The sequence below is a fragment of the Pelobates fuscus genome, chromosome 11 (assembly GCF_036172605.1).
Source record: "Pelobates fuscus isolate aPelFus1 chromosome 11, aPelFus1.pri, whole genome shotgun sequence".
NCBI classification, from domain to species: Eukaryota; Metazoa; Chordata; class Amphibia; order Anura; family Pelobatidae; genus Pelobates; species Pelobates fuscus.
In genome coordinates, this window is record NC_086327.1 from 99,656,399 (window position 1) to 99,680,908 (window position 24,510).

Here is a 24,510-nt window from a genome sequence, read left to right on the forward strand (position 1 = left end):
GATTACAGATGTCTATGCTCCAAAGAGACAATGATAGCTTCAACAGATGTCATATAATCTGCTACAACAATATGCGTATCTAACAGATAACATTTTAAATACTCTTTCTAGGCAAGGAATGGAATTTCAGGATTACATGATGGAGCTGAAGTAGTTCTTGGCCCTGATGGATCATTTGAACAGCTGGGGTCCGTTCCCAACGAACAGCTGTTTATAAACCAGAAAATGAGACCAGGGTCAGGAGTCCTTTGTGTGCGTGTTATCCCAGATGGACCCACAAGAGTTTTACAGGTGAATACCATTTTTTCAATTTTTTTTATGTGTTTAAAGGAACACTATAGTCACCAAAACAACTTTAGCTCAATGAAGAAGTTTTTTTGTGTGTAGAATGTGCCTCTGAAGTTTCACTGCACAATTCACTGCCATTTATTAGTTAAATCTGTTTACACGGCCCTAGTCACACCTCCTATGGCTGTGACACACAGCCTGCATGACAAAAATGTTTTTCACTTTCAATCAGATCAATAACTTACTTTAAAATATTGTATCTCCTGCTCTGTAAATTGAACTTTAATCACACTCCTGCAAGGTCTAGCAAGCTATAAACAGAGCAGGAGATTAGACTTCCTAAATGAAAGAGAATCTTCAATAAAGGAAGTATAAACATTAGATGACTCTTTACAGGAAGTGTTTAGAAAGGCTGTGCAAGTAAGATGCAGGAGGTGTGACTAGGGCTCTATATAGTGATTTAACTCCTGAATGGCAGAGAATTGAGCAGTGAAGCTAAAGCTAAATTTGTTTTGGTGACACTAGTGTGCCTTTAACTGTAGTGGTGAAAGTAATTGTAGCCGCGACAGAATTAGTGGAGTGTGGTTTAATGTACAATATTAGATATTTTTCACAGTTTCTTCGATGTGTTACTACCTTTTACATTTAAGCTCTAGGAGAATATCATTCTTGTGCAAATTGTGTAAATTAAATCAGGATTACACTGCAGGAATTACTTATCAGTGTCCCATGCAGAAAATACTGGCCAGTATATAAAACAAAGGATACCAAGCATCTATGATTTTTTATTTGCCCAATCCAGGCTTAATAACATAAACAGGCTGATATGTTTAAACCCACAAATTTATGTGCATCTGTCATACTAGTGAGAACACTGTTTCACTTTATAACCAAACCATTAGCACATGCCTAGAGGAAATGGTTTATTTACCACAATGCAGTTTGCATATCCATAATATCTGCAAATTTGTTGGCATCCGTGGGCTAGCTTTGCCTGCCCTGCATCTCATTTGGTGTCGAGCCATGCACACCTGCCTTGTCTCTTTCCAGATGCAATACTGAGCATGAATATTAAATATATATTGTAAATTAGCATTTCCTGCCAATTTCAAAGGCGCAATCTATTGCTTAAATATGTGCCTACATAACAATGAGCCTTTAACTACACATTTTGTGAGTGACAGGTTTTCTTTAATACCCAAAAAATTAAAACGATTAAACTATAAACCTGTGATTCTTAAATAGTATTTGACGTATGTTTATTTAAAGCAACACAAACATGAGTTATTGATTGTTTCTAAACGAATGTGGTTTTTAAAATGATTTAGATCATAAGTCACTATGGTGTCACAACTGATTTATGAAAAGAGACAGAGTGTTTAATGTAGGTTAATGCTTAGCACCTTATTCCTTATGTTTACTTGTAATGTTATGAGTTTTCCTTTGTGGGAAGTTGCTGCAATTTGTCGCAAACTGCACACTTGACAGAGCGGTACCATCTCTTTATTCCTCCTTGGTTTGTATAGAATGCAAAACTAAGGTACTTGAAGTCTTCCTTCGATCTCTATCGATTTTTAAACCTTAATTTTATTGGCAGATAACGGATTTCAACGAAAGAAGAAATGAACGTTTCTCTTGTGAAATGGATGAGCTTCTAGAAGTGGATCTAAAAAAGTTTAAGAGTCCAGACACTGAAAACGAGCTAGAGGTGGGTTCCTTTGACTTTGATTTGTGTGTTTCATTTCGTTATTTTTATATTCCTATTCATCCAAAGGTGGTGCTATGTAATAGTAATGAAAATAGAAGTGTGTGGACTTGATGTTACAGAAATATTAGCACGGCAATAGAATGTTAGCCACTAAGCAACTAATTTAGGTAATAAATATCAAATAATAGTCGTTGTCTGTGTTTCACATATAGCCCGGATCCAAAACTAATCTCTTTCCTGGGGAGTAATTGCTGAAATGATTAGAAATCTCATTGTCAACCATGATTTCCCAAATTTTGTGCCATTTTCCCAAGTATGTGTGTAATTTGAGTGCTTTTCATCTATCTGTCTTGTGGTTTTTAGTCTATTTGCTTGCTATGCTAACGTCTTTCTAACTTCTGCAACAAGAAGTAGCATGGAGATACATATTCATCTGCAAAACTATCACTGTTTTGCCAACATATTGTTAATGCCTCTCTGATAAAAAAAATAAAAAAATAGTGTGCCTTTATTCACCTAATTATAGTAGCAGGGTTATCCACTAAGTGTGAATTGTCAGAAATTCACAGTGAATTTGAAATGTTAGATCATGACAGATGAACTGAAAAAAAAAAAACCATCTCATTAGAATCATTACAGCTGCGATAATTTCCAAAACTCAGAGTCTCTGTCACGCTTGAGTATTTCATAAACATACAATCATTATGAAGTACTCCTAACACAGTCAAAAGATATAGGGACTATTATGTCTTATTGGCCAAACCAAGGTTGGAAAAGGTTGGCAGGCAGATTTTTCCAATATCAATCTGTGTCATTCCCTCTCAGTCCTTGCTAGCATTGGCTTTGGGAAAAAGAGTATCTTTCTGTTGAGGGTCTTGTGGAATTGTCACACACCAATCATGCATAGAACCGTAGGGGGAGGTGTTTTCTAAATATGCAAAGACCTTGAAAGTGACATATATAATATATAAAAGTGGCTCTATTTGTGTAAATGTCATAGAACTCCCCATGCAGCTCATTACTGAAAATACATTTTAAAAATGTGTATTTTCATTAATGCTGCATATTCCCACATTTTCCTTTTCCTATATTCCTAAACTCCTGATCTTACCACAGTTTTTAATGAGATTGGCAGAAGAATAGCAGATGCTTTTTGGTTCTCGAATATCTGCAGAAATCTAGGAAGTTAAGAAATTTATTTATTTTTTCTTGGATAGATTTTTCTTATGATTTTTTTTATAGGGATGCACTGAAATTTCAGTGGCCGAAAATGAGCCTATCCCATTTCGGCCGAAAAAGGGTCATATTTGCTGAGAATTACACACCCCTCCCCCCTTATGAGAGGGCACAATGCCCGGTTAGTAGCCAGCACTATGAGAGGGCACAATCCCCCGCAGCCAGTTACAGCTTACATTCAGGGTGCAGAGGTCAGATAGCTGAGTGATCTCCGCCGGCAGCAACTCCAGCTCTTTCCCGGACAGATCCAACACCCGCAGGGCCTTCTGCTTGCCGAGTTCCGAGGGGATGCTCTGCAGCTTATTGTGGGCACAGCACCAGGCTCTGTGATTGTACAAGATAACCTGTAATGTAGGGATGCATCAAAATTTTCGGCTGAAAATGGGCCTATAATATCAAAATCATTTGGGGGGGAAAAAGTAATTTTCGGTTATGGTTTTCGGACAAGGGCATCCTGAATTTTCAGTTTCGGCCCAGAATTTTCATTTCGGTGCATCCCTAGTTTTTCATCTTTTTTTGTGTTGCTTTAATTTGACATTATCTGCATTATCATACATTTTTTGCTCACTCTCACCAGGTTATTGTGAAGTTGGAAGATGGAATCGGTATTTCACTAATTAATAAAGTCCCAGAAGAATTAGTGTTTGCAAGCCTTTCTGGAATAAATATCCATTACACGCATTTAGCTGCCAATCAGGTGCTTGAGCTCAGCATTCAAAATGTTCAGGTAAAATTCCATTTGATTTGCATCTTTGTTCATTTCGTGTAGCACAGGTAATTAGTTCAACAAATTTCAAGTAGACCATTAGACAATGAGCACACATCATTCTCAAATAATTGTGAATTTTCCACAGGGCCAGATTTCCCATAAAACCTATTTACCACCTTTTCTTAGTGACCCAGTACATCCTGTGATCGAATGTGCATTTTTACCCAATCCAAAAAGTCAATTTTGCTTAGTTCTGTTGGAGTACCTGAGGTTTTTGATCCTACAGTTTGGTACCATTTTATTAAAACTACAAACTGTGTGGTGTAAAAGCACACTTTGGAAATGCACAGACACAACATGTTCAGATATTTTGTAAGTGAAGGGCATGTAATATTTATTTTTAATTTAGGAGCCAAACCCAATATTTAGATAATAGACTAAGTGTTAATACAGATAAGAGTTCCCTTCAGCTCTTGGCGTACTTTGAGTTGAAATGGATTATTGTTGCATTGATTTCATGGTGTTCTACACATAGAACTAGATGTAACACTTAGCAGAAATGTAATGACATAAATATAGGAAAATGTATTTGTGTGTGTGTATATTCAGTATATATAACAGCATTTACTGTTATGCATCAGACCTTGCGAAAAGTCCTTTGTTGGCACAGCAGTTCTGAGAAATCATGGTTCTGCCAGCATGCTCTGTTCAGTATGTAAATGAGCAGAGGCAGACATCTTGTTCATGACTTTATCACACATTTATGCCGGGTACCTTTAGCAATGGAGCTCTGTTTTAAATAAAGATTTTGTAAATCATTGGGTTGTAATTCAGAAGGATTAGAGTTATTATAAATTAGATTATAACACGTCAGACTCAACTGAGGGCTGAAACAATATTTGCCATTTTCACCTTCATTAAAGAAGCAATACGTTTAGGAGACATGTGAGTGCATTTAATAAATATTTGGGTCATCTGTAAGGGATTAATTTGTATCCAGTTGAACACTTAGTGTTTGTAAAATATACCAATTAGCATGTAAATAGTGTTTTACAATTGTACACATTGAATAAATGTGCATAATTCATGACATACACAGTGTACCCAAATATAGCACCAGCTGTTTGTATTGCTGAACTTTTGATTTCATGGCCCGTTTACTAAATTAATAAGAATTTATACATTTTGCTTTTCTGTAAAGGGTTAGACCAACTACCATGATCACTTCTGCTTTTAGAAGTGGTTATGATGCAAAATAATTTCATTAAAGAGAGGTTGGAGAAACCCTTTAAACTAATCCTTGCTTTTCAGGTGCACAAGCATTGCATTACACATGAAAAGCTGATACGTTATATCGAAATCTATGTTGTTATTTTTTTTTTATCTAGGTTGATAATCAGTTAATTGGCACGACTCAAACTGCCATGCTCTTCGTCACCCCAAGGAGTATTGAAAGTGAAGACATTGACAATAGTCCTGCCATACAAGTCAATGCAATGAAGATTCCCAGTAAGAATGCTCTGACCGATTTATTCAAGGTACAACTCAAGAATAGACTTAACCCATTCCCAGGGTTGAGCTTTCTGCCATACTCAAACCTGTGTTTATGTAACCTATATTCCTTCCTGATAGGATACAGCTGAAGAAAAGCTTCACTTTTTGGATTATGCTTTATTTTTTTAGAAGAAATACTAGTCCAGTGAATTTTGTTTAACATAATCTACTGATCACCTCTGCCTCAACTAGGTAGTAAGCACCACCTGTCTTCATGTTCCCATGGTGGTTCTCCAATTAGCAACGAATGGCTATGAGTTGCAGTTTTCTCCTTCGCCAAATCCCTTTACTAATTAGTCTATGTGTAAAATGTTAAAGTTGGCAGAGTATTAACAACCAGCTCTCATCTGGCTCGTGATGCCCTCCCGCTATAAGGAAGCATAGATCAGATATCCTAGTACTGCATTTTAGGCTTTTTTATTTATTTATTCTAGGTAAAATTATGTTGGATTCATACATGCAATATGTGAGGCTATATATTTAATTTTACTCCATGAATCCTTTTGAATTTTAAACATTTCTGTCCTCGTTCCTCATGTTTACTTATTGCCCTTTTTAAAAGAGATGTGCCTTATATTGACTAGTTTAGCCCTGGAATTAAATTGTGACTTTTTCATGGTTTTAACCTCCCCAGTTTAAGCTGTAATTGTAGATTATGTTGGCTTTGGTGTACATATAATCTTAATTTTATTAAGGACAGGAGGCGAATATTTTTCTTAACTTTCTTTACTAAAACTCCATAGCAGCACAAGTTTGACTAGAAAAAGAAACAACCAATTAGAAAACAGAGGTAATAAGACTCCCTCCCTCTGATGACTCATCCTCTTTCATGCTGAAAAAGAATCAAACAGGAACAAATGACCAAACGAAACTGGATTAATCTATTGGGAAGTAATCAACAAGAAAATCCAGCAAATTTCCATAGGCAACAGGATAAGGCCTTAGGCACAACTTCTATGAGGAAGTTTGCACTGAAATGAGAGAACAGAGCCGAAAAACAAGGATTAATCGAAGAAATGGACTTGAAAAACGACATGGAAGTCGTACATTTATATTCCATGAATATAATGTTATAGAATAAATCACAGACACATCAGATGACCAATAAAATATAATAGTAAGATAATATAAGATTAGATATAGTATAGTATACATACCTACCACTTCCAAAATCCAAGGCTATAAAAACCTGGGTAGAGAGAAAATGGGAGGGAAAATATTCGCCTCCTGTCCTTCATAAAATTAAGATTATATGTACACTAAAGCTAGCATAATCTACAATTTTATTACATGACAGGGGGCTTCATAGTTTGCGGTTTTAATGCTTAGTCAGCAGCGCAAAAAAGGCATGTTTAGTAGGACGAAAGTAGAAACGTTGGATAGTATCTTCACGAGACCAATCTCCTGGTCGGATAATGTCCTGCAAGGAGGCCCCCGCCATGGAAGGCTCGAAAGCCGCTACACCCCTGACTGAGTGTTTTCCAAAGATAGACTCAATACCTTCTAGGGATAGCAAACATCAACTAACGAGCCAAAGTAGTAGATGAAACTGGGCCGTGAGGTTGAACATAGGAGATTAACAGTTGACCAGAATTAGAGGGTCGGAGAGATGCGATGACTTCTGTGTAGCGAGATCATGCTGAAGCTACACAAAGTTTAGGATAATCTCTGACTATAAAAAAATCATAAAATAATCCAATTTAGTAAGTCTAGACCCTGAAAAAATAAACCCCTCCGGATCGAAGGTAAAAACGTCTACATAGAGTGCCCGAGCATCTGAGACTCGACAGAAAGAGACAAGAGAAGAGTGAATTTCGCTGAAGTTGATGAAGGGAAAGATCTTTCTAATCTAGCCAATCTAGAAGGAATCTCAGAACGAGATCAACCTCCCCAAAGGTGTGAATATTTGAGTGCCAGAGGACGCAAGGTTTGATGACTCTGAAAAGTCTACAGATCAAAGGGTGCTGTCCAACAGGAGAACCCTGAACTGGGACGTGTGCCGACGATTTCCCTAGATCAAAGATGTAAGACAGAACATTTTTTTAAAAAAAGGGAAAGGGCAAGAAAGGAATCGGTATGCCGTTCCAGGCACCAACTACACCAGGCATTCCAGGCGGAAAGATAACATCTCCTAGTTGCCGGGCCCAGGAGTCCCAGAGAAGGATTCTAGCTTTCTGCGATAGGCAAATTCCAGGATCCCCGGTAAGAGTCCAGGCTACCCAATGCAGATGGTCTTCTGTCACCGTCTGAGGAAGATTGCCCTTCGAATCAAAGAGGGGGTCCGGTATCAACAGGAGGAGAAGTGGGTCTCGACAATACAAGACCAGCCTGGCTCTGTCAAAGCAGTATCAACAATACCGGAGTGACTTGTTGGCAATGAACTTGAAGGAGAACTCTGGAAATCATAGCGAATGGAGGAAACGCGGAGGCCCCCTGCATCGGGCAGCCATGGGGGAAAGCATCCACCGCCATGCACTCGTGATCTGGGAGCCAGCTGAAGAGCATTGAAGTCTGGTTATTAATCCAGGAGGCAAATAGATTTATTATGAAGGGACCCCTCAACTGCGAAATGTGAAGGCAGATCGATCGATGGAGATGCCTGTCATTGGTGTTCCTCCAACTCCGGGAAAACCAATCTGCTGTTAGATTCGCTGTACCTGGTGAGATATGATCTGGCTCCGCCAAGGCGGTAAATGTTCTGTATTGCCAATATGTTGTCTATTCTCAGCAAGATGCAGCAGTCTGATAAATTATAGGTGAGACTTGGGATTGCGAAAGAACCTGCGATCAGTTCTAGACAATTGATGTGGAAATGGGCTTTCCAAATCGTCCAAGGACCACCTATCAATGTGGTAGCGCAAGTAGCACCCCAACCCAAAGTCTCGCGTTGGATTCCACGGCAAAGTCTGGGACAGGACAAAATATTGCCTTTCCGTTCCCCCTTGATCTCCGAAGTGAGTGGTATCATCTGAGAGTACATCTACCATGTGTGCTAGTGTACAGAGGGGAATCTGGTTGCACCGTAGACTTGTCTATGCGAATTGCAGAAAATATTTTTTTTTGACTGTGGTAAACGAAGCACTCATAGGGGAGCATCTATCTTGAATCTCAAGAACCCTTCACCACGTGGGACAGAGTGAGGGTCGACTTTCCTTTGTTGACTGCTGTGACAGATTCCCTGTCCCTGGATTATTGTTGTACATTGACTGGTCCAGTATACGAACATCACCGAACAGATTGAACAATTTGGTTTGTATACCGAACTATATACCGATTGGACAGACCACCCAGAACAGTCGTGTGCTGCTCATTAAAGGGACACTCCAGGCACCCAGACCACTTCTGCCCATTGGTTTGGTCTGGATGCCAACTCCCACTACCTTTAACCCTGCAAGTGTAAATATTGCAGTTTTCATAAACTGCAATATTTACATTGCAGGGTTAACCCCTCTTTTAGTGGCTGTCTACTACACAGCCACTAGAGGGCACTTCCTGGTTTATAGCACAGGTTTTCTGTGCTATAGCGCCGCTGGATGTCCTCACGCTATGTGAGCTAAAATCTCGCTAAAATCTCTATAGATCTCTAATGCTTTCCTATAGAGAGGTCTTGCCGCGCATGTGCAGTTGGTCTCCCCCGCCGGATGATGTCGGCGGGGGAGGAGCGTGGGCGGACCCTCAACCAGCGCCGTGGGACATCGGTGCTGGTCTCAGGTAAGTCACTGAAGGGGTTCTAACCCCTTCACCAACTTGGGATGGGGGGTAGGCGGAAGAGGGGACCTGCAGTAGTTTTCCTGGCACTGGAATCAATATTGGGCTGTGTTTGAGAGGGGCCGCACCCTCTAATAATGAAATCAGTATTATGTACTGTAATAAACTGTATCATAAACAGTAAAACTGACAAGAAGCAGTATAAATATCAGTATTGGGCTGTGTTTATGAGAGTGGCCTCACCCTCTAATAAGGAAATCAGTGTTATGTGCTGTAATAAACTATAACATTAGAAACTTAGAAAATGGCTGCCTTGATCTCGCGCAAGTGCGCGGGATCCAAGATGGCCGCCGGCTACCTGAGGGAGCACTGGAGTTGTTCTCAGCGGTCCTCGAGAGCCCGGGAAATCAGAGGAGGCCAGAGGTGAGGTCTCTTGAAGTCCCGAGCAGGAGGAAAAACCCCAAATAAAGTCCCAATAAACAATATAATACACAAAATGCTAAAATAAAGATGAAATAAAGGAAAAATATATACATAAAAGTAAATAAACAACAAGTTAAACTAAATAGAATATAATAACTAAATATTTAGATAAATATAGATAAAATATAACAAAAGATATTAGAGTATGCAGATAAATGACAGAAGTAAATACAAAAAAAAGGCCACAGCAACCCACAATAAGCAGGAGGTAGTGGCACTCTGACCTGTGCTGATGTTACATAGTTACATCAAACTTGTGCTGCTATGGAGTTTTAGTAAAGAAAGCTAAGCAAAATATGAAGCCTACTGTCATGTAATAAATTTCTATAAATCCCCTCAATGCAATTAGTCTATAATAACGAGTCTAAATATATATGTTCTATTTAAAGATTAAAACCATGTATCTATTTTTTTACTCTTTTGTAGCACCTGATGATCACAGCTCAAAAATTCACTGTGCAGATTGAAGAAAAGTTGCTGTTGAAACTGCTTAGCTATTTCGGTTTTAACCAATCAGAAACAGGTATGCCTATGTTACGTTAGAAAACTTCCGTAAAAAAAAGTATTGGATGAGTGAGGACTAATGTTTGTCACTCTAGAGGTGGTAGATTACTTCTCATATGATGATCAGCCATCAGTGTTATTGGCAATAGTATCAAGTTTCAATGTGTTAGTCATCAAGTGTTGTAAACTGTGTGGGGAGGTCGGTGGGCTTCAAGAGAAGTAAGCCGGGATCTGCATCTCCAGGTATTTGGTAAGGCAATATGAATGAAATTATAAAATATAGTACAAATAAGTTTTCTCAAACAGTGTTCATCAGACTCATGGAAGAGTGGAGGGACTGCAGTCTAACATTACGGTCTTCTACTAGAAAACAGATGACAGGTATCATAGTGCTTGTTTTGTAACTTCTTGAATGATGCTTATGTGGTAAGTAGGCAATTGACTTTAAAATATCCCAAGAGAGAAACACTTTTAATCAGTGTGCATCAACCCTATAAATGACTGCAAGATGAATCTAGTTGAAAAATGTAGGCCAGTTTAGCACAATTGGCAGGATAACCCATGTGATTGAGTATAAAACCTTTCTCAAATGCTTTTTTAGCCTTCATAATGCAATGTTTCTGACCTCATTGCAATTCATTGTTTTGTGAATAAATCTAAAATATACCAATCCTGGATAATCTATGTCCCAAAGTGTTCACAAGGTTCCTAAGTGCATAAAATCCATGTAAATCCTTCCAGGTCACATGCAGTGGGCACACAGAGAATTCAATGGCTGGTAACTGTTTAATAAAAAATCTACTTTGGAACCTTGCAATTATTAAGTCAATCTACAGTTATAAAATATGTAAGAATATTATTTCGAGCAAAACAGCTCTGTGACTGTGTGTTAAAAAAAAATATTAATAATGGTTAGACATACTAAAGAAGTTTTTTATACAGTACTCTTGGTTTGTTTTGTGTGCATTCAAGCTGAAAAGTGAAACTGCCATAATGTTAAGAAAACTGGTTAGGAAATTGCCATCTATGCCCTTTGTGTTCAAGTGACTAAAATGATTCTGCCCATATTGGCTCATTAGTTTCTCCCATTGTATACTGCCAAGAGAGTGGTTCACTTTTATGTGGTTTTCATTTTGATACTTTCAAGTGCTGCCATTTAAGTTGATCTAATTGCTGTTTAAAGGAACCCTTTAGGGTCAGGAATACAAATGTGTATTCCTGACCCTAAAGTGTTAAAAACATGATCTAGGTGGCAGGCATCACTTTGCCCTCCTTGAATAGAGTAAGAACTCCCCTTTATTCCAGCACTGGGTCTGCTGGTGCTAGCTTTGTCTCCCTGGCTGAGATCATCAGAATTGATCATTTCAGCCAATCTGATTTGCTCAGATTGTCAATTCTGATGATCTCAGCCAAGGAAGCGGTGAGAGGGGCAAATGCTGCACAGGCAAATCAGCATCTCCTCATAGTGATGCAATGTATCAATGCAACTCTATGGGGAAAGATCAGCGTGACACACATTGTGCAGCACTGAACCAGGAAGTGTGACGGATTCCCCTGTCCCTGGACTGAAAACCCCTTCATTTCATTCCCCTATGAGTTCGGGACATTGACATCTAGGCGAACGTAGGAAGACATGGAAGTCCCATCGGTGTTCGTGCCATCGAGTGTCCGATTATAGTTCCATGCACTCGATGACCAAACACTGCTGTATGTGTTCGTGGCTAAAGATGGCGGCCGCCACGTGTTCATATGTCGAATGACGACCACCCAGCCGATCGCCAATTAAGATGTGGTTACAAGTGTATCAGGGAGGTTAATAGGCTGCACACTCCACTTGCGGGTGGGCAGACTGTTCGTTAGTTCGTTCAGTAGGGGAATAAAATACTTTCCCAGAAAGGGCAGTGTTTCCAGTGCTAAAACTGTTGTTCTGGTGACTACAGTGTCTTTTTAGAATTTGATTTGCTGTGGATCAATAATAAAGTGTACATTATTGATAGCTTATGTAACAAAGAATGAAAGTGACAACCCAATATTGTCACATCAGTCTAGGCCAGTCTGGTAGAATGTATGGTACAAAGCTATACAAGAGAGCAGTGATCTTTGTATAAGGGGTAAACAACCAATGAGTAAACCTAGTAACCATTTTCTTTGTATTGTAAATTTGTACTTCCTGTTCTTCTTTACCAAAGTCTAGATTTCTGTTGAAGGCTTGCTTGTCCATCTTAAACGCCTGCAGGCTTTGTTTGCTGACCAAGACCCTGACTTTCGATTTTAAACACCTGTTGTACAAATCTAGTGCTCCAGTTGCTGTATTCATAATGACTTCATACAAATTTTAAAATGCTGTTATGCAAGCAATTTCTAAAATCCCATTAGTAAATTTTGAAAAAATCTGAGACCACTCAGATTGATAGAGTTGTCTCTTTTGGTCTAAATTTAGCAAACTCTTGTCAAAACACCACAATATCACTGTTTAGTGAATAAAGCCGTTTATTTCCAAATTAAGCTGCATAATCTCTTTCTAAGATGTTTTCAAGTCTTGCATCTAAATATATTTTGCACAAAGCATTTAGCTAAATATATCCCATTCCAGTTACTGTTAGCAATTTTAAAACATGGGAAACAAATTATAGTGGACTTTGAGAGGTTTGAGCATGTACTGAGTTTCCCACCAAAGTACTTTGTTTGGCATAGATTTACAAATTCCGCTTTCTACAGTCTCCCCCTGTCTCATGTATGCCTGTGAATGGCTTGGGAAAATACAAAATGATGTAGCTGTGTTATAAATATTGTGTAGCTCATGCTTAGTGGAAATCTTATCTGTTTCCTTACATAGTGATATATGTTACAGGAAGACTTGACATTTCACATATCATTGTTTCTGAAATCCGCAGGTTAAAATAATCCTTCAATTCCAAAAAGGCAATCCATTTTTTCTTTGGATTAGGACGCTCTTAAATTCTGTTTTTGTTTTGTTTTTTTAATTCAATTAATTACATTTTTATTTATCTTTTTACAAATGTGCAGAATCTGATTCTCATTTTCTTTACGCAGAGAAGTATGCATATGTTTTATTACTACCCTGTTTCCCCAAAAATACACCCTACCCCGAAAATAAGCCCTAGCTGAATTTTCAGGGTGGGCTGCAATATAAGCCCTACCCCGAAAAGAAGACCTAGGCATTGCACCTTTGCGGCCCGGCGGGACTTCCTTCTTCTATGAGGAGGAGGGGGAGGAGCGTTGCGGGCCACGGCATCGCGAACGTGGTGACGACGCGCGCAGCGCCGTCAGTCTGCCTTCACGGATCTTCAGCGGAAGGATCCATTTCCGGGCGGTGAGGCACCCAGTGGTCGGACTCGGCAGGCAAGGAAGGCATCTTTGAAATGTTAGTAGATATTTTATGTCTGGGACTGAATTAATTAAAGGGGGTGGTGAATTAATTAAAGGGGGCGGTGAATTAATTAAAGGGGGGGGTGAATTAATTAAAGGGGGGGTGAATTAATTAAAGGGGGGGCTGGATAATTTAGAGGGGAGGTGGATTTATTAAAGGGGGGTGGATTTATTAAAGGGGGTGGATTAATTAAAGGGGGGTGGATTAATTAGAGGGGGTGGATTAATTAAAGGGGGGATTTATTAAAGGGGGTGGATTAATTAGAGGGGGTGGATTAAAGGGGGTGGATTAATTAGAGGGGTGGTGGATTAATTAGAGGGGTGTGGATTTATTAGAGGAGGGGTGGATTTATTAGAGGAGGGGTGGATTAATTAGAGGAGGGGTGGATTAATTAGAGGAGGGGTGGATTAATTAGAGGAGGGGTGGATTATTTAGAGGGGGTGGATTAATTGGAGGGGATGGATTAATTAGAGGGGGGTGGATTTATTAAAGGGGGGTGGATTAATTAAAGGGGGGGCTGGATAATTTAGAGGGGAGGTGGATTTATTAAAGGGGGGTGGATTTATTAAAGGGGGTGGATTAATTAAAGGGGGGTGGATTAATTAGAAGGGGTGGATTAATTAAAGGGGGGATTTATTAAAGGGGGTGGATTAATTAGAGGGGGTGGATTAAAGGGGTGGATTAATTAGAGGGGTGGTGGATTAATTAGAGGGGGGTGGATTTATTAGAGGAGGGGTGGATTAATTAGAGGAGGGGTGGATTATTTAGAGGGGGTGGATTAATTGGAGGGGATGGATTAATTAGAGGGGGGTGGATTTATTAAAGGGGGGTGGATTAATTAAAGGGGGGGTGGATTAATTAAAGGGGGGTTCAATGTACATACCGGTACCGTAAATAAATAAGCCCTACCCTGAAAATAAGCCCTAGTGTGTTTTTTGTGACTAAAATTAATATAAGACCCGGTCTTATTTTCGGAGAAACACGGTATAAATAGCTACCCTGTTTGCCCAAAAATAAGACATCCCCGAAAATAAGCCCTTGTTCCAACCATGTTCTAACCATGTTCCACTCCTAACCCCAATTCTTTAAATCATATTCTACCCATATCCCTGAGCCTCTCACCCATGTTCATTCCCTATCTCTACAGAATGTTAGTGTGTGATTGCAGCAGGAGGGTATATCTCCCTCCCAGCAACTAAATTATATTGTGAGAGGCTGTCATGATATAATCTACAGTTCTCTAGGCTGGTCACACACAGTATTCAACAGAGAGCCACATGCACAGTCTAGCACTGCAGTTAATGATCTGGTGAGATTAAGAGCATGTTCATTGACCCAACCAGGAGAAAAACCTGGCAATGTCATTGAGACAGGAACGGGTTAAAATCATATATTTTCTTATGCTACATCCAATGATATATCCCACACAGTTTTGTTTGTGATTTTGTGCGTTTGGCTAGTCTTCAAGTACCTGCTTTGTTTCCTTTTTTTTTTCTTTCTGTTATTTAACTATACAACTATTTAACAAATTGGAGAATACCGGAAGATGAGCTAGAAAAATGACGAACAAATAATAAAAACATTTATGAGGAGACGGTTATTTTTTTCATTCTATGACCCATTGCTCTGGAAGACGAGCACAGTTTCTTTCCTTGTTTTAGTATGATTGCTACGTTACTTTTTTTTATCTTGACAAGGAAATTTTCACTCTACATATTTTTTTTTTTATTTTTTTTTTACCTAATGCATTTTTTTCTTCTTCTGTTTTTAAGTGATTTCATTTATTATTGTTAATATGGAATGTGCAAACCTTGGGGACTTCACTGCTTAAAAGTAGATACATTTAAATTAGGCATCTAAGGAAGTTAACTGAAAAAACTTTTGTTCTCTACATAAAAGAATAGCGCGCTATTAGCAGAGAAATTCCAATAGACTTCAAACGCGGATCTTCTAGAATGCACTCAAATGCATATTCTCAAAAGGAAAATACTGAATTCTGGGAGGGGGGGGGGGGGGAGCGAGTGTGATTCTTTTCCCTGCTTTTTGTTTGGCCTGTCCTTTATTACATACCAAGAAGATAGTTTTTTTTTTCTGATAATTACTGTAGATAAGCTCTCCTATAAATGGTCATTAGTCTTGCCATGACAGTTGAGAAGGAGAAAACCTGTCTAATGAGACAATTGCCTCACTGTTGCATTTATACAATAACAAAGAGCGCTCCATTTGCAAAGCAGAACAAGATTGTTGGGTAATGGAAAGTGTGGGTCTCCCCTGATGTTGCACTTGGCAAAAGCTGTATAAATGATCGCATTATTACAAAAAAGCATTTCTTTCTGAGGCTGTCAGGATGTGTTTGAGAGATGAGCCGTATTACCTTGGACTAGTTGCCTAAAATCAACTTTACATTAATCAAAATACATTAAATGGCATGCCAGGTTTTTTTAAATCAAACACACCTGTTTAGAAGTACGAGGCCATTTTAGTATGTTTTGTGGTAATCTATCACTTTTTTTTTTTCTTAATTAATTTCCAATTTCGCAAATGGTATTTTTTTCTGTATGTTTTCTATTTTTTTACATTACTAAAACTTAAAACTGGTATTTTAATGCTGTTCTGTCACTTTTAGGCTGTTTGTAAAGGTAGAATTTTACAAAAAGCTCCTTTTGATGTTAAACTTTCTCATGAAAGGGCCCATCTAGGGCAAATTTGAGAGTGTTCACCAACATTTCCCATCAGCCATCGGTCACTACGACTTATTCGTATAGGTATCATCTCATGCAACATCTAACAGATGACTTTGGCATATGCAAGAGTATAATAATATCAACTGTTCTTGGCATGTAAAAACTCCAGGAACTGAAGGCAAATTACAAGAACTGTTGGAAAAGAGAGAGAACTTAAGGTAAATATATCAATCTTCCTGACTTCTTCTCTCTGGACATCAGAATACAATGGGTTATGTCACTTGTGGGGACTTTGGAAAAATTCAAGGACCCCACAAAATCCATTGAATATTTTAAGTGTCACAAAATAAAAATTAAATACCTGAAAATGAGCTTGTTGTGCAAGCTTCTAGTTTGCACCAATGAAGTATAGGCTTTCATCTATGAACAATTTTAAGGCGAACTTCAACCATTATAATCCACCCACTGCTCACTGTTGAGGGTTATAGGTCCTTATATGGATCTGGTGGAATACAGCCTAAACAAAAACCCAACAAATTACAGAAGTGATAGATTACATTATTGTATTGCATAGATTAGGAAATTGGTGTAAAATAATAGTCACGTGTTTATGTATGATGGGAAGCACCGTCGCATCAGTAATAATTATGTTCCTTTAAGGGAAGACTCTTTAACCCCTTCAGGACTGGCCTGTTTTTGCAATGTTGTACGTTAAGGACCAGGGCTCTTTTAACACTTTTGTGGTGTTTGTGATTAGCTGTAATTTTTCTCTCTCTCTCTTTTACTGTTCCCATACAAGTTATATATTGTTTTTTTCAGGACAAAAAGGGCTTTAACTGCTAAATAGATTCAAAATGTTGTCCTGAGTTTAAAAACACCGTGTTTCCGTGCTTTTTTTTTTTTTTTTGCAAGTTATAGGGCTATAAGTACAAATAGGAAATTGCTGTTTCAAAATATATATTATTAAAATGTATCAATAGTGACATTGTAACACTATTATCTGTCATAAATCTTTGAATCACACCCTACATGTTTATATTTTTTTTAAAGTAGACAACCCAGGGTATTCAATATGGGGTATGTCCAGTCTTTTTTAGTAGCCACTTAGTCACAAACATTGGCCAAAGTTAGCGTTCATATTTGTTTGTGTGAAAAAAGTAAAAAACTAAATTAAACGCTAATTTTGGCCAGTGTTTGTGACTAAATGGCTTCTAAAAAAGACTGGACATACCCCATTTGCAATACCTTGGGTTGTCTTCTTTTGTAAATCGTATGCCATTATGGGGGTAATTCTCATTCCTGGGCTACTATACGCTCTCAAAGGCAACATAACCAACCTGGCAATTTTCAATTTAAAAATATTTGACCCTGTAACTTTCAAAAACGCTATAAAACCTGTACATGGGGGGTACTGTTATACTCTGGAGACATTGCTGAAAACAAATATTAGTGTTTCAAAACAGTAAAACGTATCACAACAATTATATCATCAGTAAAAGTGCTGTTTGTGTGTGAAAAATGCAAAAAAAAGTCACTTTCACTGACAATATCATCGCTGTGATATGTTTTACCATTTTGAATCACTAATATTTGTGTTCAGCGAAGTCTCCCGAGTAAAACAGTACCCCCAATGTACAGGTTTTAGGGTGTCATAGAAAGTTACAGGGTTAAATACAAATTTGCTAGCAAATTAAATTCTCTGGACTTTCGGCCTGGGTTGTCAGACAGGTCCCTCAAATTGCAATCAATAAAATTACTTTATTATGTAAAAATATTACATAAAAATGCACGTAGAATTTAAATATATATGCATATTTATATATTTGAAGTCTACGTGTATATTTATATAATTTTGTATATGAACATATGTATATTTCGTATTTTTATTTGCGGCGATCGGGTAAGTACATCTTACCGTTATGATGGTTCAGGACCGTCACCGGTCCTCACAGGGATTTTTCCGATGACGGTCCTGAACCGTCAGCGGTCGCGAAGGGGTTAAAAGGCTTTTTAATGTAAACGCTGCTTTTTAACCCCTTAAGAACACAGCTTCAGAGGCTTGTCTTACGCTTAATGACACAAGCAATTTTTGCATTTTATGTTGTTTAAGTTCAACTGCAATTTGCATTTTACTAATTTATTGCACCGACACATATTATATACTGTTTTTTAAAGGACAGAAAGGGCTTTAATTTGATGTAAAATATATTTGTGCTTGGAATTTCTAATACGTAATGGGATGTAGAAGGAGAAGCAAAGTAGGTTGAGGTGTGCCAAAACCAACGTACGAATAGGCCTGTAAAAAGAGGGCCCACAAAGGTGAATTGTTAATATAGATGGGTGTAGGTGGGTGGGGACAAACAGCTTGCACGACAAAGGTAAGTAAGGGGGGGGAGGGGTAGGGTTTAAATAGGGTCATAACTCCTCCCACAAATTCAGGCCAAATGGCCTTCCAACTTGTGCTTGGAATTTCTAATACGGTTTACAGTTACAGTTTGTGCAATAATAATGTGTGCATAATTAGTACAGGTTAAGGAAAGTAATTGTAGATTATGCTAACGTTAATCTTAATTATAATAATGACAGGAGGCGAGTATTTTGCATGACTTTCTTTACTCATGCCTCCAGCAGCACAAGTCAATCATTAAACTTTTTAACCAATCATAACAAGCCACATAACCATATATAAAGCCCTGATCGTCACATGACTTCCTCTTTCTTTGGTGAGAGATTAGTCCATATAATGCCAAGGAATAAACCCAAAGTTCGTCAAAATTTTACAGTCCAAACTTGCTCCATGGGAGTCCCAACTTCAATTTAATCCAACTTCAAACTGATAACGCATATCGGAAATGAAACTTGATTCGAAAGACCCAATAGCCGGTGTGTCCCATCCGGAGCCAATAACGGCCATCACACTGCAAGAAACAGAAACGAGTGTAAGAGGATGGAAATAGACTTATGTCTACATGATATCAGTGTTACTTTATCTATCCATATTTTATACGAATAATAGTAACCTATCTTTATATACTAGCATTAAACCATAATATCCATCAGTACTCGTCTTATTACCTCAAACCTCCTATTCCTATCCTCCAGATAAACTATACCAGTTATAGCTGAGTCATAGAAACGTTGACAGTTGACAACGCATAGAAACCGGAGTGGAGGGAGGGAAAATACTCGCCTCCTGTCATTATTAAAATTAAGATTATAGGTACACTACGTTAGCATAATCTACAATTTTATTACATGACAGGAAGCTTCCTATTTTGCATTTTTAAAGCCGAGGTAATAACGAGAAAGATGCGTGTGTGGTCTGACGAAAATAAAATAACCGGAAGGTATCTTCCCGTGTCCAGTCTGCAGAACGTAGGATATCCGCTAGGGACGCTCCCGCCGAGAACGCTCGCGAAGCGGCCGCGCCCCGAACCACGTCTCCACTCCTGCTAAGGGTAGGATTCAACGCACCCATCGAGCCAGTGTAGTGGTGGTAATCGGTTTGTAAGGTTTGGTGTACAACACCAGCAGTTGCCCTCTACTAAAAGCTCGAAGGTTTGCAGTAACCTCTACATATCGAGTAAGTGCGGAAACTGCACATAAACGGGGAACCGTAGGGAAGAAAGGGTAAGATATAGATGTTGAATTTGTTTTAGTTCTACGAGACACCGTGAAGGTAACCCCTTCTGGTGAGATTGAGAAACCGTCCACGTAGAACGCTCCCACGTCCGAAACTCGTTGAAAAGATACCAAACATAGAAGCAAAGTGAGTTTGGCCGACAACTGACGTAGGGATAAATCTGCGTTGTCTGGCCAATTCTTAAGGAAACTGAGGACCACCTCTACATCCCACATATGATTATACTTGGGTTCCGGTGGTCTGGACAGTTTGATGCCTCGCAGCAGGCGACATACCAAAGGGTCCTGACCGACCGGAGATGCACCTTGCATTGGCACGTGTGCCGCTGAAATCGCAGAGCGTGCCACGTTGATGGAACGATAGGATTTTCCCTCCGTGAAGATGTGTGACAAATAATTTACCACCATGGAGATAGGTGCTGTAAAGGGATCACAATCCCTTCCCACACACCAGTGGGTCCATGAATTCCATGCTGATATGTAACTCCGTCGGGTACCCGGTGCCCATGAATCCCATAAAAGGTCTTTAGCTGGTTGCGATAGTCCTTCGACGGACCAGGTTCCCCTGAAAGACTCCAGGCTACCAGCTCCAGATTCTCCTGTATCACTAGTGGATGTGGTTCCCCTTGCGGGTCTGTCAGTAGGAAGGGGAACGATGGAAGAAGTAGGGGATGTTCTTGTGTTAGAGCCAATAATTCCGGAAACCACACCTGACTTTTCCATAACGGTGTGACGAGAATCATCGAGATCTTGGTCATTCTGATGCGATGGATCACTCTCGCTATCATCGAAATTGGTGGGAATGCGTACGCTCCCTTCGGGGGCCACTGTTGTAGAAAGGCATCTACCGCCTCGCATTGAGGGTCCGGAAGCCAGCTGTAATATCTTGGTAACTGTGTATTCGTCCGAGACGCAAACAGGTCCACGACCAATGGGCCCCTGAGGTCTTTCACCGCTGAAAATACTGACGTATCCAGTCGCCAGTCGCTGCCGTCTCGCCAGTGTCGAGAAAACCAATCTGCCGTGAGGTTGTTGATTCCGCCTTGATCGTAATGTTGCGGGGAATACAGAATTGATGTCCTTCGTCGCCTCTGTCAGGCTTCTTAATTGGGCTCCCCCCAGGCGATTTATGTATTGAACCGCGAAAATGCTGTCCATGTGCAGTAGGATGCAGCAGTTCGCCATGTCCTTGGCTAGACTGCGAATCGCAAATGATCCCGCAATCATTTCCAGGCATTTGATGTGGAGACACTGTTCCTCTTGGGACCATGGACTTCCTGTGGGCGCAGTGAGCTCCCCAGCCCCAAAGGCTCGCGTCCGACTCCAATACAAAGTCCGGGTTCGTCACGAAAATGGCTTTGCTGTTCCAGGCTTCCATGTGAAGTAGCCACCATCGAAGTTCAGTCCGAGCTTCTGCGGAGACAGGAATCCAGTGATCGTATGTGTGTCCTGCTCGTAGGTATTGAGCTTTCAGTCTCTGCATGGCCCGGTAGTGGAGTGGGCCTGGGAAAATCCCCTGTATTGATGAGGAGAGTAGGCCTACTATCCTCGCTAGTAATCGAAGAGGTATGGTGTCTCTCCTGAGTATCCGTCGAATTTCCTTCTGAATGGCCGCTATCTTGGATGCGGGGAGGCGTAACACGCCAGAGTTGGAGTCCATCTCGAACCCGAGGAACTGGACTACCCGGGATGGAGTCAACGCTGATTTTTCTCTGTTCACTACAAACCCTAGCGATTCCAGAAAGTGAATGGTAAATCTCGTCTGAAATCGAATTCTGGATTTGGATTCGCAGAAGATCAACAAGTCGTCCAGGTACACGAGACAGCGTATTCCCCTTCCTCTCAGATGGGCCATGACTGGTTTGAGGAGTTTCGTAAAACACCATGGGGCCGAGCTGAGTCTGAATGGTAGACATGTGAATTGGCAGGGGCGGCCCTTCCAGGTGAAACGGAGTAAGTGTCGTCTCTCTCTTGCCATGGGGACCGACAGGTATGCGTCTTTTGTCTAGATGTGTGAACCAATCGTGTTTATTCAGTAAGTCCGTCAGAAGGTGAATACCTTCCATTTTGAAATGGCGATAAGCCACAAATCCATTGAGTTCTCGTAAATTGATGACTGGACGGTAGTCTCCCATGTTTTTCCTGACGACAAACGTTGCTGAAGTAACCCTGGTCGTCTGTGGTGAATTCCACCGCTCCCTTTGCGAACAGGGTTCGTATCTCTGTGTCTATGAGGCGCATCTGGCTCTCGAACGCCCGTATAGGCGATGGTCGCCTGGTCTGAACTGGCGTATGGGTAAACTCTATCACGTACCCTCGCACAGTCTGTAGGATCCATGCATCTGTGGAGATGCGTTCCCATTCCTGTGGAAAAAGGGACAGTCTGCCAGCAGTTATACTTGAATGACATAACGGAAGGCAGTTCATGCTCACCTGAGTTGAATCGTCCCCGTCCTCTGCTCCGAGTGCCTTTGGTACGGAATGATCCCCTTGTGAAGGTGGCTCTTGCAGATGGAAAGAACTGTTGTGTAGCATATGGACGACTGGGGCCGGATGGCCAGAAGCGGCTGGTGGCCCAACCCCTCTGCCGACCAGCCCTGCCAAAAACACCTCGAGTTGTTTGTGGGGTTCGAAAGACTTGTCTGATGGAAGATTGGGCCTTATTCAGTGTAGTGAATAGGCCAACGTGTTTCTTCAGTTTCGCCAGGAATGGTTCTCCAAAGAGCAGCCCGTCTGCCCGGGGACCTAGCTCCTTCTTTCCCAGGTCCAACAGTTTGGAGTCTATCTTCAATAGGGCCGCCTTACGTCGTTCTGCGCACATGGCAGCGTTAGAGTTACCTAGAAGGCAGATCGCCCGCTGTGCCCATTCTCTAATGTCGTGTACCTCGAGAGTCGTCCCCTGAGTAAGTGCCAAATCTGCGAAGTATAGGATCTTCGCCAGTGGGCCTATCATGTCCAGCATTTTGTCCTGAACCGATTTCATGCCCTTCTCGACACCTTTCCGCGGTTCTCTGCCCGAGCGGGACATAAACACCCCCACTTTGGTGTCAAACTCTGGGGTGATGGCGATCTTGTCAGGAAGCACGGGAGGTGGGCACTCTGCTTTGAGTTTGGCCCAGACCTCCTTGTCCATTGGCTTCCTCAGCCAAAAATTTATAAATTGAGTCAGATGGTCCGGCTGGTTCCATTCGGACGATCTAGGGTGTCTTATCTGGCGCGGATCGAACATGGGGTTTGCCTGTCTCGTCCAGGAACACCCCGTCCTCGAATACGTCCGCATTCGATTTACCCAGGGGGTACCCAGTCATCTGCGCCATGTTCAGCTTTTGCTGCCTGAGTGGCCTGCCCATTCAGGGCTTTGGCTGAATTCTCCGATTTCCTGAGGTATGTCTTGCCAGTCCTCCTCCTCCGAGGGGGAGTCCTCTGCCCTCCATTCGTCCATGATTTCCAGTGAAGGCGGAGATAATGTTTCCTCATCCCCTGATGAGGGGTTTTGTGGAGGGGAGCGTTCCAGGCGCCTTGACTGGCGGCTCCGCTTCTTCAGTATCTTCCCCTCACATCTTGGAAGGGTCGTGTTGGATCCCTTCCATTGGCGTTTGGACACCCCCGCTTCCGGCCTAGGTTCGGTAGGATCCTTATCCTCTTTTCTTGACGGAGGCGTGGAGTTCGCCATCTCCGGCGGTGTCTGTGTCATCATTTTGGCCAAAGCCTTTTCCACCGAAGCCGACACCGCGGCATTGAGCATGGCCTGGAAATCCACAGATGATGATGGAGGAGTGTCTGACATAATGGCAGCCTGTTCTTTCCCGTCTGTTGGGAGAAAGAGTATACGTCAGTGCGTATCTACACAGTGGCGTCCACGTACAATTGGGGGTCACCCAGGTACCATGTAATCAGTACCACTAGGAGTTTGACTAGTGGTCTGTAGAGGGGGTCACCCTCCTATCGACCGGGGTGAACGGTCATTAATGTTGGGACGGAGCCCGGTAATGGTCGGGACGAAGCCCGGTAATGGGAGGTATGAAAGACCTCAGTACGCTTTTGTGCATGAAATTTTGTGTAAGTTTCACCACTGTGAGTTGCGTGGATCACCCCAGTTGTACCATGGAGGTGCCGCATACAATAAAGCGTACTTCGTTATAAGCCCCTGATTGGGCGTGGTGGTCACCCCTTTGTAAGAATTTTCACTAGGACAAATGCAAGATTTTTATTGTATACTTTTATTTTATTTTTATTTTTTTTGCTTGTTTGTTTGTTTGTTTGTTTATTTGTTTGTGGGTAGTTCTTCAGTGTTTCCACCCGTGTGGGCCAATCACCATTGCCCTCTGTGAGCGTTCACCCAATTGGGTAGTGCAGCCTGAGCCTGATGAGAGTTGTCCTGTGACTGGTAGTAATACCTTGCACCTGTTAGTTGTGATTCAATACAGTCCCAATGTTATGCTTCCCGCAGTAGCTCCCTATCACAGGGCTGCAGGGGTTAATTGCACTGTAATAATATCCTTATGAATCCTTTTACTTGAAAATATCTGTCATACACCTGTAAAATATCTGTAAAACTCTTGTGCCAGTTCGTGTGAATCACGAACTGGCGAAATTAAGATGG

At 40.9% G+C, this 24,510-nt stretch overlaps 1 protein-coding gene across 2 annotated transcripts in view; it reads left to right on the forward strand.

The window, feature by feature from the left end:
* The window catches only part of VPS13D (vacuolar protein sorting 13 homolog D), a 265,784-nt gene that overhangs the window by 127,323 nt on the left and 113,951 nt on the right, over window positions 1–24,510 (forward strand). For both annotated transcript variants that reach the window (XM_063436103.1, XM_063436104.1), the window contains 5 exons: window positions 112–291; window positions 1,886–1,996; window positions 3,810–3,959; window positions 5,330–5,479; window positions 10,113–10,209. In XM_063436103.1, coding sequence (XP_063292173.1) covers window positions 112–291; window positions 1,886–1,996; window positions 3,810–3,959; window positions 5,330–5,479; window positions 10,113–10,209 — 688 coding nt within the window. The remainder of the gene's footprint in view (window positions 1–111; window positions 292–1,885; window positions 1,997–3,809; window positions 3,960–5,329; window positions 5,480–10,112; window positions 10,210–24,510) is intronic.